The sequence below is a fragment of the Corvus kubaryi genome, unplaced genomic scaffold (assembly GCF_017639235.1).
Source record: "Corvus kubaryi isolate FWS band 111438036 unplaced genomic scaffold, C.kubaryi_AGA036_p1.0 37326, whole genome shotgun sequence".
Classification (NCBI taxonomy): domain Eukaryota; kingdom Metazoa; phylum Chordata; class Aves; order Passeriformes; family Corvidae; genus Corvus; species Corvus kubaryi.
This window is the reverse complement of record NW_024581105.1, coordinates 74,692-89,285: the sequence shown is the minus strand read 5'-3', so window position 1 is coordinate 89,285 and position 14,594 is coordinate 74,692. Positions and strand designations below refer to the sequence as shown.

The window sequence follows — 14,594 nt, the reverse complement described above, 5'->3', positions numbered from 1 at the left end:
GATGAACAGATGATGTTTCTCTTTTCCGTAGAAAACTTTTAGGATGTCTCGTGGTATTTATTAACAGCCAGTCTTCTGCTCTCCCAAATGAATGTTTTGCTTACTGAGCCAGTAAAATTCTCTCCTTCCTCACTGAGATGTTGAAAAATTCAGTAGCCCTGTCTCTAAAATTGAGCCACAGGTAAATACAGAGAAAGGCTTTTGCCATCTGGAATAGCAGCTCCTATTTCTGCCTGCTTTGGTCACAGTTTGTTTTTGGTATAAATAACTCTGTTCCTCACCTGCAGAGACTCAAGGGAAGCCCTGAGGTCTTGGGGGGTTTTAATTTCCAAAGACCAGAGAGCTCCCAGCTCAGCATATGTTTCTGCCCAGCAGTTCTCAGACAGATTTCACACTGCTGGGAAGATTCCACACACACACAAATGGAGCTGCACATGGAATATGCTGCAGCCAGAAAGGTTTTTTTTTCCCCCAGCCCTGCTGCAGAAGGGCTGTGGACAGTTTTTTGCCAGATTTGTCCTAGTCAGCACTGTCTGTGCACATTCTCACCAAGAGCCCCCAGCAGTGCCTGGGTGGCTGGCCCTGGGCAGGGCCGTCTCCTGTGGCTCTTCTGTCCCAAAAGCTGCCTGGACTCCCTGTGTTGGGTCAGGCTCAGCCCCCTGTGCTGAGAGAGCCAAAAGCTTCACCCAGAGCCTTTCCCAGCCACCTGGGATGGAGCTCGTGGGCCTCATGCAAAACCTCAGTGTGGAGCCTTAAGCCCAGCCCAGGCACGGGGGGCTGGTTGAGCTGCAGAGTGAAGCATCCAAAGGCACAAGTCAAACCCACACCAGTGCAGAATTGGGCCTTTCCCCTTCCTGGCTGTCCCTAGGAGTCCTTGATGCCACAAGCAGGTGCCTGGTGGCCGTGTTGGATGGAGGGAGGGACTAAAATTAAGTGGCTTAAGTGGCACGTCAGTGTTTAGCTGTGGCTAATTTTGGATCCTACCTGAATGTACCAAACTTGCCTCAAAGCATGGAGTCCCTCCTCTTCATCAGAAACAGGAAGAAGAAGAAACATTTGGGTTGAAAAAAAAAAAAGGAAAGAAAACTATTTGCCTTCAATTCAGTTTCTGTAAATAGACATTTGAGTGGCAAACCCACATTTCCTCCCTTGTAGATTCTCTGCCTCTGCTGTACATATCCAGCTGGCTTGGGTTGTGGGGACCAGACTGTACCGTGTTTCCTGTCGTGTGCTGTATGCAGAAGATGTCTTACTTTTGTCTGTAGTGTTTTATAATTTGGGTTTTGTCTCTTTGCTTACTTTTTTTGTATCTCACCCTTTGAATAAAATCAAGTGCCCTACATGAAACAAACGGAATTACTGGTCTTCAGTTAAATCCATTAAGAACAGGTGTAGCCCCTGTGGAAGTTAAGAGCTGGATGTACAAAGCGGAAAACCTCAGGGCTTAACTTGCCCCTCTCCTGACCAGCCAGGCTCTTTTCAGGTCAGAGATTCAGCCTGTATTTCATTTTTTGCATTTCACCTGCCCTTTCCTAACCGATTTTTTCCAGTCTGTGGAAAGCCTATCAAATCCCCCTAAGGCAGAACAGTTCCTGCAACCTTCTGTTCCTTAATTCTTATTTAATGACCCCTTTTCTATCACTGAGAAGGTTGCAGTCAGCACAGCCCGTACCTGCCCCGTGCTCGGTGAGCGTTTCTCACGTTCCACAACTTCTGAAAATTCGTGGCTTCTTTTCCCAGGAAGAGCCCTGCGTGGGTAAGGCTGAGCTGGGACCGTGGGGGTCATGTCAGACCAACGCTGGGGGCTCAGGGCTTGGTCAGGGCTCAAACACACCTGGGTGGCTTTGTAAGGGAATCCCACGGTGACAAAACGCTGAAACCCCCCCTCCTCCAGCTGGGCCATTCAGGGATTGGTTTCCTCAGGGATCTTTGCCTCTCCAGGGGCGCAGCATCAAACTCCAGTGTTGACTTTCTTAGACAAAGGGAGCAGCTCAGGCTTCTCCTGTCAAAGACCTTTCCTGTACAAGAAGCAGCCCTGAAAGGCTGGGGGGGCTGGGCCGAGCTCATGGCCTGCACAGAGGGACACAAACCCCACGAGGTACCTGAAGCTGGCTGTGTAACCAGAGCCACCCTCCAGTACAGGGGGTGGGTGGGAAAAGCCAGCTGCAGCCACCAAACCTCTCCAGCACGAGCCCAGCACAGACAGAATGGCCCCTGTGGCCACTGGCCACTCGGGGGCCACTCGGGGCCGTGGCAGGGACTCTCATCCCTGCTGGCATTCCTTGCCGCAGCTCCTTTCCCCAGGCTTTGCCCAGCCCAGCCCTGGAACTGCTGACAGGGAAAATTCTCTTCTGCCCGGACAGCCCCAGCTGGCCCTGCCTGAGGAGAGCCAGGCACACGGGCCCCACACCAGGGCAGGATGGTCACTCTCAGAGGTGACCTCCAGCCTCCCTGGTGACACAACACCGAGCCTGAGCCTCCGGCCCTCACCCGCTGGAATTTAGGGGGGATTTCAGACCTGCACAAAGCTGGGCATGACGCACGCAGGAGAAATTCCCACTGAGCCACACCATGAGGAGAGACAGGTTTCTGAGACCCAGTGAAGGTGTGTGCCAGCCCTTGCTGACAGAGGATGGCAGTTCTCATCCTCCCCCTCTCCACCTGAGCCTGGCACAGCCACGTCCCCTCCCTCGGGCCCTCAGGAAGGCTCAGACACAGCCTGAAGTGTTGGATGAATCCAGTGCCTCTGTGGATGAATGAAGTGGCTTGAGGATGTCCCTGCAGGACCCCAGCCAAGCCAGACAGGGGCTGAGGGGGTCCAGAGGCACCTGCATGCAGTGGAGCAGCTGGATTAGGGAGGAATTTTTGCTGTATGGACACAGGAGCTGGGACAGGGATCAGCAGGGGCTGAAGTCATCTGCTTCTCATTCTGCTCCAGGTGCTGCCAGCCAGGAACAAGGGTTGGTCACAGCCCCAAGGTTTGTCCCAGGCTTTGCTGGCTCAGCTGAGAGGGGCAGGAATGGGCTCAGGAAGCACCTGCAGGCTGGGTCTCACCTGGGTGAAGCCCAGCACAGTGAAAGGGGAAGGAGGCAGACATTTGGGGGCAATCATCTCTCCCAGAGAAGGACATCTGAATTTTCCCCTGCTGGAAAGGTCACTGCTCAGCCACCAGATGCCACTTTGTGCAGTGCAAGGTGCCACTGAGGGCACAGCTCCTGCTGAGCAGGAGAGACAAAGCAAGAGCTCAAACCTGCTCCTAAATCCTTTGCCCTTTGGAATCTGCCCCATCTCCCCAAGGAGTGCTCTGGATGTCACACCCCTCCCGTTTGTGTTACCACGTGTCTAAGGCCCCTCAAATCCAGGGGTTTTCATTCCCCACACTGCAGTGGTGCTGGATCGATGCCACGAGCAGCCAAAGACCCCGTCCCAGGGCTGTTGTTTCCATGGCTGCCTGTCCCTGTTGCAGGGGGATCATTCCCTGTCCCAGGGCTGTTGTTTTTATGGCTCCTGTCCCTTTTGCAGGTCGATCGCATCGCTGCCTCCAGAGACTGAGCACCAGCACTGCCCCCGGAGCTGCTGCAGCGCCCGAGGGCCTCGAGGAGCAGGAGCCAGGGGTGAGCGGGGACAGCCAGAGAGTGCCCTGGGATGGCACCGTCCCTGGGGTGACACTGTCCCTCATATGACACCAGACCTGTGGTGACACTGGCCCTGGGGTGACACCATCCCAAAGGTGACACCATCCCAAGGGTGACACCAGCCCAAAGGTGACATTGGCACAGAGGTGATGCCATCCCAAGGGTGGCACTATGCCAAGGATGATGCCATCCTAAGGGTGATACCAGCCCTGGTCCCACCGAGGCCCCAGTCTTGGTCCCCTCTGCTCCACAGCCCAGCCCAGCACCCTGAGTGAGTAGCACTGAACAAAGCCCGGAGCCACCCCTGGGTGGGTGACACACACTCAGAGGTTGCTCTGCTCACTGCTTGTGTTTTGCACTGAAGTTCTTGTCTTGTTTGTAGGTTTTAAACAATAAAAAGCTCCAAAGATTGTCTTGATTTTTAGAGCAAATGCCAAAAGCGGAGTGCTCTGCTTTAGAAATGCCGGTTTGTCTGTTCTTGGATGGTTCCTTCCCTTCTTGGCTTCTGCAGCCCAGGAAACAAAGCCAAATTCACAGCTCCTCCCTGCTCCCCCTTCTTTCCCTGTTCAGTGACAGTTCTGAGGGCTTTGACTCAGATTTCCCCCCTTGTGTCTCCTTCAGACAGAGCCTGAGGGCTGGGCCTTCAGTCCTGGTGGTGGCTTTGTCACAAGAGCCTGGCTGGACAGTCCTGCACTTTGCTCAACACACCAGACCCATGGGGACAAGGACAGTTCGTCAAAAATACCCCAACCCAACCCCAAAACCCGCTGAGGTGTCCACAGCGAGCTGCTGGGAGTAGAGAAAACCCAGCACCTCCCACAGGACTAGCTCAGGAAACTCCAAGCCCACGAGGGAGGCAGAGGAGCAGAGGTTTGGTGTCCACACTCGGGGAGCCCAGCGGGAATCAGCTCCTCTGACGGGAGTGCATTTAAAAATTAATACAGAGCAAAAATGTTCCAGGCTGCACCAGCCCCAACTGGACTGACAGAGCAAAGCTGGGAAAAGCTTTGATGCTTTTGCACAAAGCCCCGACAGTGCAGAGCGTGTCCAAGGGCAGGCCCAGCCCCTCCTGCTCCTGCAGCAGCACCAGCAGCTCCCCTCCTGCTGCAAACTGGTGCAGCTCTGCAAGGCATTGCTGATCGAGGCAGCATCCCCCTCCCTGCCGGGGCCAGAGATCCCTGAGCTCCTCCAGCAGCCTCCTCCCCGCTCCCTGGAGCACGGGAAGCAGCTCTGGGATCCCTCTGGGATCCCTCAGCGTTCGTGCATCACAAACTGCAGCGCTCTGGGCTCGGCACACGGAGCATCCCACAGCTCATCCCTTCCCGGCTGCAGAGAGGGAGGAGGAGGAGGAGGGAAAAAACCCAACCCAACCCAACATCCTGAGGTTCCAGTGCAGTGATTTATCACCGAGCTGGCTGCAGACAGGCACACAGACGGACACACAGACACAGACAGACAGACAGCCCCAGTGCAGCTGATGCTGCCTCGCTGTCTCCCCGCGGACCTCACTGTGATTAAATCATGTTCCAACAACAGCAGAGAGGCAGGGGAAAAGCGGTCAGGAATTTTTGGACAGGAAATAGATGGGAAGAGGAGGGGAGTGTGAGGGACACGAGCAGTTCACTGCTCTGTCCTCTCCTGCAGCCACAGGGGGAGGAACCCCCAGGGCCGGGGTCCCCATTCCCACGAGCTCCTGTCCCCATGGTGGTGGCATCCCTCTCTCCGAGGTCTGTGCAAGCTCAGCGGAGCCGAGCTGAGCCCAGAAGGAGTTGGCATCACTTGAATCCAAAGGCATTTTCTCCAAGCACAGCGGGGACCACAGGGAAAGGAACATCTCAGAGAATTCCCTGACAGGCACCGGACACTCTGCCGGCTGCAACCGCCCCAAATGAACTCAAACCCCTTCTCTGGTGCTTCAGCTCAGAGTTATTCAAGAGGATTGCACTGAACTCCTTTAGCTCCTGCAGTGGTTTGTCTGCAGCAGGGATGAACCAAGGACCAGGACCAGGACCATTCGTGGTGGCAGCAGAGCTCCTGAGCAGGAGGAGCCCATCACTGCAGGACCACGGCTGTTCCCAGCTGTCACTGGGATAACTGGGGAGGAAACACTCAGAGAAACCATCCCACAGCCTCCAGCCAAGAGCACCCATCGGATCAGGCCTCTGGAGAAGGGATCCATAAGGCTGTCTGTAAATGTGACTCTGCCAAGATGCTTTAGATGTCTGCAGCAGAGCATAAAGTAACCATTGTCAGCTTGAAAAATGCATTAGACCTCAAAAAGGCCTCTGGTAAAAAGAAAGAATAAAAAAAGGGGGGCAGAGAGAAGGGAGAAAAAACTTTATTTTTCAGTTTTGCCCGACTACAGTTTGCAGTAAATATTTTTTTCAGATAAATAATTTGCTGCTGTTGTTTTCAGACAAATACAACAAATAAATCTCCCTTGTTTAAAGCCTTGATCTGAATTACTTTGTAGAGAAACGCAAACGTTTCCTCTGGGGACTCAGCATTCTCCTCCCCTAAGTACTGCAGCAAACACGGAGAGGTGAAGATCTCCCAGAAGAAGCTCAGGAGCTCTGCCCTGCACACCCCCGGTGGTGCCACCCGTGTCCCCCGTGTCCCTCGTGTCCCCCATGTCCTGCCCCGCGCCCCCCCCCGGGGCCCGGGGGGGATTTCCCCCCCCCCCCCCCCCGGCAATCCCACGCAGGGATTTCTGTGATTTCCCCTGTTCAGACTGGTTCCAGAGCTGTTCTGCTGTGGGAGCTCAGAGGTGTCAGAGTTCCTTCTCCAAACCCAGATTTGGATTCACTGTGAATTATTCATGGTGCTCCCGACCTCTGCCTGCTAACCCTGAATAATCAAAGACCCCTTAAGCCAACAGGATCCCTACCTGCTGTTCCCCACAAAGATCTGTGTTTATCCTACTGAATCAATGGATTCCCTGGCTGTTCTCCAGCAGTTTGTGCCTTCTTTTTTCTCCCTCACATTTGGGTCTGTTTCTTATTTATTTAATTTTATGTTGTGGGAATGTAGAAATGTGCCACAGTGGATGGGGCCGCTGGCCTGGGTGGTCCCACACTTGGCCCAGCTGGTGCCTGAGTCAGCCAAGCTGTTGCAGGAAAGAATCCTTTGGAAGGGGTATAAAGTGAAGGCCAAACCCTGCAGTCCTTGTTCCATAAAACATCCCCAGGACGCCCCAGCGCCTCCAGCACCAGCAGCTGTCCCCAGACACAGCTCCCTCTGTTCCTCAGGGCAGGCAGACGCCGTCAGTGAGGGACAGACCCCCCCTCACAGCCCATCCTGGAGAGGGGCAAATCAACCAAACAGGAACATCCAGGCTGGAAAAAGGCACAGGTGGGGACCAGGACCCCTGTGGCTGATGCCACCAGGCACTGAGGGGGTTTAACCCAGCACAGCTGCAGGAACCTGGGGGATGATGCTGCACCATCTGCAAATCATGGGACCCTGGGATGGTTTGGGTGGGAAGGAACTTTAAAGCCCATCCAGTGCCACCCCTGCCATGGGCAGGGACACCTCCCACTGTCCCAGGAACAAAACTGCTGAACACTTTTCCTGGGTTTTTTTTGCCTCTGAAGGCTGAGGGTGTCCCATGTACCCTCAGGTCGCCCATTGCCACAGCCAGGAATTCAAACTGCATTTCTCTGCCTTATCTGGGTCAATGCAAATTTCCTCAGTCTCCCAAAAAGCATCTTATGAGATTCTCCTACAGCTGCAAAGGAGAGAACAAGGGTTTGCTGTCATGTCTGGAGGAGGAGTTGTTGTCACAGGAATGTCTCAGAGCACCCAGGACACAAGTCACAGCTCTGCCAACAACTCCCTCTTTCACCCTTGACAGGTTATGTGCCTCCCCATCCTTCCTTAATGAAAAACCAGACTTATTTTATTTTGCAAGTCGATTATTTTTGCTGGATTATCTCAGGCTGGAGGAGCAGCCTGGCCCAAGCCACCCCAATCCCTCCCCAGACAGGGACAGGCAGAGGCAGACAAGTGATGATGACTTCAGAATTTGACCTTCTGAGCTGGGCTGTTTGAAAAAACAAACAAGAAGCTGTCTGATGCTGCTGCAGTTATTTCAATACATTTTTAGCAACTGGAAACCTCTCCAGTTTCCACGACAGGCTGTGGGACAGGCGGCTGGGATCACTTTTACTTTCAGCATCGCACGCCCCCAGACACTCACCCTACCCCCAAAAAGTTATCAACTGTCAAGCTGACACCAAAGCAGAAGCTCCCCAGTTCTGCCCCGTGGCACCAGCTCTGGCAGTCTGTGGAATGCTGCCCCTGCAGCCCAGGCTGGCTCCCTCCCTGCCCTGCCTTAGACACAGCTGAAAATACCCCCCACTCATTCCCAGTGTTGTTTTTCCACATCTGCCGCTGCTGTGGTTACTGCAGCCCTTCAGAGCAGGGAGGGTGGGGCCCTGCACACGGGGAGGGCATTTCCAGGTGTTTCATCCTTTCATCCTTTTATTTAAGGTATTCAGAGGCTCACAAGTGCCCACACCTTAAATAAAACCCGGGAATCAATCCCAGCCTCCTCCCCTTCAGTCAGGAGCATCTGCAATGTACAGAAATTTTCATCCTGTCTGAACCCAGGCACTGCAGAGCCCAAAAATCTCACTTTCCCAGAGGATTTTCCCAGCTTTTCTTTCAAACAGCTCCAGATTTGCCCCCACAGGTCACAGCCACGGCAAGATGGGATATTCCATGGGAATGCTGACTGGCAGGCAGAGCTTGTCAAGGCCAGAGGTGCTCACGTTTCACATGTCACCAGGAACAGACTGAAGGAATGCAGACATTCCCTATTCCTGCCCGGCTTTTCCTTTCCCAGAGACTTTCCATTGAGTAAGAAATACCTTGAGAAAGGATCTCAACACCCCTGCTCCCTGGTGGGCCCACACTGACCACAGGGTCTCACAGGCAGCAGGGGAGAAGCACAAAGCATCTCCTGGAGGCAGCTGAAGACTCACACACCCAGAGGGGATGCTAGAGAGGATTTGAGATGGGAATGGAAAGTGGAATTTAGAAATCCCCAGCTTTCCTGCGAGTAGGAGTTACCTCATTGCTAAGTTCAGTTTTCCACTCCCTGTGGTATTTTTGCACGCTATGGTTTCTCCATCCCTGTTAATTCCTCCAGCTCTGGAAAAGGCCCCACGATTTAATGTCTGTGAAGAGCCACAGAATTCCCTGCTCGGGCTGCAGCTCTGGCCACATCAGCACAAGCCAGGATGTCCCCTGGGTGGAGGGGACAAGTCCTTCACCATCAGGGACACCTCACCTTGGGGGACAACTGCACTGACCTTGTGGCATGAGAAAACATTTTCCCTCGTGCTCTGCACCTTTCCAAGATATTTTTCCTTCCCACACTACCAGGAAGGACCCTTCAAAACATTTAAGTATTAAAAAATACTTAAATAATCTAAAAGTTCTGGCAATGTGCTACAGACTTTCAGCCACAGTCTGCATCCAGGGTGATTTATTTTATAGCTTGTGTTATTTTTACAAGTCACTTTATAGCTGTTTCTGAAATAAAAAGATGCATTACACTCTCCAGCAGCACCACAGCAGAAGATGCTGTGTCTGAGTCCCCCTGGCGTTTCCATCAGCCGCACACAAACCCTTATCTATGACTCAGATGGGGCTTTCTCTGCCAAATTTAGGGAGAAAAAAGCAATTTCTTTCCCTGCCAAGTGAGGAGCTCCTCAGCTTTCCCAGGGCAGATGAGCCTTTGGAAGAACAAGCAGGATTCACTGGCAGGGAGAGCCCTGGGAACAGCCCCCCAGACACAGCCAGGGCCGGGGGCTGTTCCCTGAGCCCACCCGGGCCCCCTGACCTGTAACTGTGTGTCCGGCACAGCCTCTGGCCAGAGGGACAAAGCCCAGGACGGAGTGGCCTCTCCCTTGCAGCCTCAGCACAAAAAGAAGAGGAATCCCTGCAAATGGCCCAGCCAGGACCCACCATTTGGCTCCTTGCAGCTGCCCCAGCCCCATCCCAGTCTCCCCCACACCCCTCCCCGAGCCCCCCAGTGCCCTCAGCACCGGACTGGGAGCCCAGCCCTGCTCCCACTGGGTCCAGCTGCCGGCCATGACCCAGGCTCGGGGTGCCCACGGACCGGCCGTGTCCCTGTGATGCTGTGGGGACACTTGGCTCCAAAATAAACCTTCTGCCTGGGGACATCTGCCCTGTCCTGATCTGGTGCTGTGGTGGCAGCGCAGTGGGGCTCCCTGGGGGCCGAGGGGTTCCTGGAGCTGAGGGAAAGGCAATCCAGCCTGCCCCAGTCCCCGTGTTCTCCTGGTTTTGTCTCCCCAGACCAGCGATGGTTCTTTAAGCAGAGCTGTGCAGCCACTCCTGTGTATTTCCCTGCCCTGACCGACCCAGAGCCACCATCAGAGCGGCTCTGCATCGTCCCTTCTGAGCTTGGGCTAAGCTCAGGTGTAACTTTCTTGGGTTTTTTCACCTGACCCCTTCCGAGCAAAGCAACTGAGATTTTCTTGGAGTCTCAATTTAAAAAACACCTTTTGTCTGAGTGACAGCAGGACCTGAGCACTGCGACTTCCCTCTGGCGTTCTCCAGGTACAAGTTTGGTTTAAACCAAACACGGGAAGGAAAAAGCAGGCTGAGTCCAGACATGCAGGGTCTGATGTGCTGAGGGAACGGCCAGCTCACCTTTGCAGAGGAAGGTAAAGCCTGTGAGCTTGGGCAGGTGTTGGCTGGACCCAGAGCCAGAGGCTGAACTTCTTCATGCTCCATGGAATATCAGAACAACCATATCAAAATCCGGATGAGCTGGGGTAGCTAAGCTTGGTTATTCCTGGTAGTGGCTGTGCCCTGTTAGAGGCACCTCTGGTGAAGGTTCCTGAGCCAGTTTTGTGAAAAGGGAGATTCTGGGAGGAATTGACAGTCTAGGCTCTGTCACATCCCAAAGAAAACAGCTTTTGTGTCAGAAGTGCTCTGGGCTCTTGGGAAGAAAATCACCAAGCTCGAGTTCCCCAGGGTAATGAAAAACCAGTTTATGAGAATCTGTTGCCCAGGATTTGCTTTGCCTTGGCAAGGAATTGTTCAGAGCCCAGCAGAGATTTGTGTAGTTCTTTAATAATAACATCAAGGTCAGCAAGAGTAATGACTGAATTTAACAAGTGACACATGCAACAAACAGAGGGAGTAAAACATCACTGCACAGCCCTGGCAACGCGAAATTCAACATCCAAACAGGGACCGTTCTCCTCCTCCCCTGCACCAGCACCACAAACAAGGCAACGTTCCCAAATCCTGCCAGAGCCCTCAGAGCCAGACATGCCCCTTCCCCAGAATAAACAGTCACAGAAGATGCCTTCACACACCAGGGAGCAGAGAGAGAATTCAGGTGACCACAGAGTTCGTGTGGGTGAGCGCTTCAAAGTACAGCCAGCAACACTTGGTAACACTGGGCAAGTAAAATGAAATAAAATAAAACAGTCTGAACCTTTGTCCAGCGCCGCTGCTCAGCCCTTGGAGGCTGCCAGGCACTGACAGAAAGTTTTGAATGAACGAGAAACAAGGGGAGGAATCAAGGAGCAAATGAAACAACTGCTTGTTTGTTCAGTGCCATCAGACATCTGGGAACTGCTGCTCACACCAGCCCTCACTGGAGCACGTGCAGCTGGTGAGACCTGCTGGGGTCCCTGAGCTGGCTGTGGCATCACTCAGCTCCTTTTGGTCTGGAATGAACATTTAATTAAAGGTTGGCTGGTGTGGACTGGGAAAGGTTTATAGACAGAGAGTACATAGGGCACCACAGTGCAGTGGAGGGTGCTCCAGCTAATTCGACCTCATTTACATAGCATTAATTGTCACTGGAAGCTGGTTTGAATTCAGGACCAAGTTTTCACTCTTCCATTAAGTTCCTAAATTAATCTTTAGGGTGCAGCATAAGGGGAGTGTGGCTTTTAAAGGCATGTGAGGTACTTTTGGGAGCCATTTCTGCAGCCAGATTTAGGTTGATCCTAAATCACAGAACCCTGGACTCGTTTGGGTTGGAAGGGCCCTTAAAGCCCATCCAGTGCCACCCCTGCCACGGGCAGGGACACCTCCCACTGTCCCAGGCTGCTCCAAGCCCCGTCCAACCTGGCCCTGGGCACTGCCAGGGATCCAGGGGCAGCCACAGCTTCTCTGGGGCCTCCCCACCCTCACAGGGAAGAATTCCTTCCCAAATACAAACCAGGTACAAAATTCACCACCAGACGTGCTCTAATTTTTCTGGGAACGTTAGGAAGGGTCACCAAGGCCAATCCTCTGCAGAGTCGTGTGGGTTTTTTTCAGGAGCTCCAGCCAGATCCCACCCAGATCCACGTGCAAAAAACCCTGCGCCGATGGATCGAGGGCCTGAGTAGCCGGGAGCTGCAGTGCCCCAATTAATGCCATGTAAAACAGGTGCTCGTCACTACAGGAAATATTTGTACATTTATAAAAAAAAAAGCAATACAACCATAAAGAAAAAATACAACAAGCACAGCTTGATACGATAACATGCCATGAAATGTCATTGGCTTTATAATAATTTACTACAACTTGAAAAATGTTCTTTTATCCACAACGGATAGGAAATGCTTCCATCTAACATATGGTAAGCATGCAGCAACAATATGTACAACAAAAATTTGGAGCTTGATTTTTTTCTTGAACTGGATGATTACAAAGGGAGCATTTGAAAATCCTGATTTTTCTAGCCTGATCTAGGCATTATTTTGCTTCTTTAAATCGGTGGGGGTTTTTTTCCCCCTTAGTTTGGGGAGAATGAGAATTTCTACGTATATCTACAAAGAAGTCATGGAGAATACACTGCTATTTCCCCCAGCAGGAGGTTTACTGGTCAATTGGTTAATTAACCAACTTATTGGCTAATTGACGCTTAAAAAAATAAAATTCTCAATGCTGTATTGTTGAAAACCAATTTCCTTCCCAAACGTTTTTGAAATGCTGAGGATGTGTTGGGGACATGGATCCTGTGTTACACTACTCCCAGTTTTCACACCTTCCATCATGAAACCAAAGCAAACCAAAGCAAACCGAAGCAAGCAGCTCTTTGCCTGACCAGATCCCGTCCATCCACGAGGGAGCCCATCCCAATCTGAGCGGGGCTGTTAAAGCTTCCCCTCCCACCGCCAGCATCATCCTGTGGGAGCAGCACAAGGGGAATTTGCTCCGGGTCGGGGACTGCTCCGTGCTGCCCGCAGACAGAACAGTGGGGGGATCAAAGGGCCTTGGGGAGCACAGCCCCGGCCTGGGATTCAGTCCCAGGACCTCAGGACTGATGGATTTACCTCACCTAAGAGCTGACCCTGACCTAGCAGAGGGAGGGAGAGACCCAGAGCCTCGTGCCAAGGGTTCCCTGCTGTCCTTACCCAAAGGAGCCCAGGGTAGGTCTCCACTGAGTCTCTTTGTTCCCTTTCCTACTTGAGATTTTTTCTTTTTTTTTTTTTTTTTCTTGTTTTGCTAGAAAAGCTAGAATTGATATTTCCAAAAGCACTGAAGGAAGTACTTGGCAAAGCATTTCTTTATCTGGTAAAAAATGAGATGAGAACCCTTCGCCACTCACAGAACTGCAGCTACAAAGGTGGTTTCTCTCCTGTGAGATTTCCACAGAGGGTTTTGTGAGAACTGATCCCGAGGGGCAATCAGGGAGCTCTGTCTGAAGGGCTGAGGGACCTCCCCTGGCTCTTGCCCTGGGCTGCAGGCAGGTGCTCAGGATGGCTGTAGGATACAGGAGTGTGCAGGAGGTGCTGTGGGATGTGCTGGGGGTCCCCTGAAGGTGAGGAGGAAGCAAGAGAAATGCAGCCAGTGCATTTCTTGGCAGACTGATTCCCATCTGGCCTGTCCCAGGGGGTTTGCCTTAGTCAACAACCGCTAATAGGAGTGATGCTGGTGAGAGCTGACAAGAGTGAGTAAGCACACTGGCTCTTCTTCACTCCGAGCTGGGAGGCATCTGCTACTTATTTAGGAAAGGAAAACAAAACAAAACAATCCACGTGGAAACATTTTTAAGGTGAAAGAATTCAATTTACAGAAAAACAGGGACGCATCAGTGGCAACCATTTCAAACTGACGGCAACAAGGAGCCCAAGCAGGGCTGGATTTAGGGAACTCGAGACACCGAACCTCTGGTTTACATCCAGAGTCCTTCCCTTCTAAGAGGAAACCAGCATTAAATCACAATGCAGAACTGTGGAGTGACTGACTAGATGGACAGAATTGCCTAAAATGAATGCAAAGACTCTTCAGTTGACCACGCCTTTCCCAAATTCCTCAATGGTTATGACCTGCTCTGTCCCACTGGGAACACTGAAGGCTGACCTGTCCTCAATTATTCCTTGTCCTCAGGGATGGGGTTCATTTTCCCATGCAATCCGTTTTCTTAGTGACTCTGTTTCCATTCACCTGCACTTCCACAAACCAACATCCTCCAATCCACACCCCCTTCTCCTTTCCAGACCCTCGGAGGTGACAACACCTTCCCGTCTGCAGTTCCTGGTCCGTGGGAACAGCTGCCTGTCCCCAGTTCTGCCCAGGTTTCTGGGCTCCTGCACCTGCAGAGCTGCTGCTGTCGCTCCTCGCTGGCAGGGAGGGGCGGTCGCTGTCCCGTGTGTCCCTGTCAGCCGTCCCCAGGTCGCTGGCTGGGATTCCGCACCGGCAAGAGTCCTTTGCAGTCCTTCCCCGGAGAGAATTTCCTTTGCACAGAGCTTGCTCTAGTTACCCATTCCTTTTTCCCAATGAATCCAGGGGTCACCGTAGTAAGGCACAGGGAGGTGTCGGGGCCCGGGCGGCGGCGCGGCCTCGCTGGGACGGCGCTGGAGTTCTTCACCGCGTCCCCGCAGTCTCTGGGCTTTCCTTGCGCCGAAGAGTTTGGCGGCACTGATGCTCGGGGCGGGGGGAGTGGGAGGGGGGTAGATTGGTTTGTGGAAGTGCAGG

General features: G+C 52.8%; 1 protein-coding gene across 1 annotated transcript in view; it reads left to right on the top strand.

The window, feature by feature from the left end:
- Window positions 1-3,683, top strand: part of LOC121665428 (AP2-associated protein kinase 1-like) — a 50,401-nt gene extending 46,718 nt beyond the window's left edge. Inside the window, exon 16 of the mRNA XM_042029581.1 lies at window positions 3,523-3,683. Coding sequence (XP_041885515.1) covers window positions 3,523-3,683 — 161 coding nt within the window. The remainder of the gene's footprint in view (window positions 1-3,522) is intronic.
- Window positions 3,684-14,594: the final 10,911 nt, after the last annotated feature.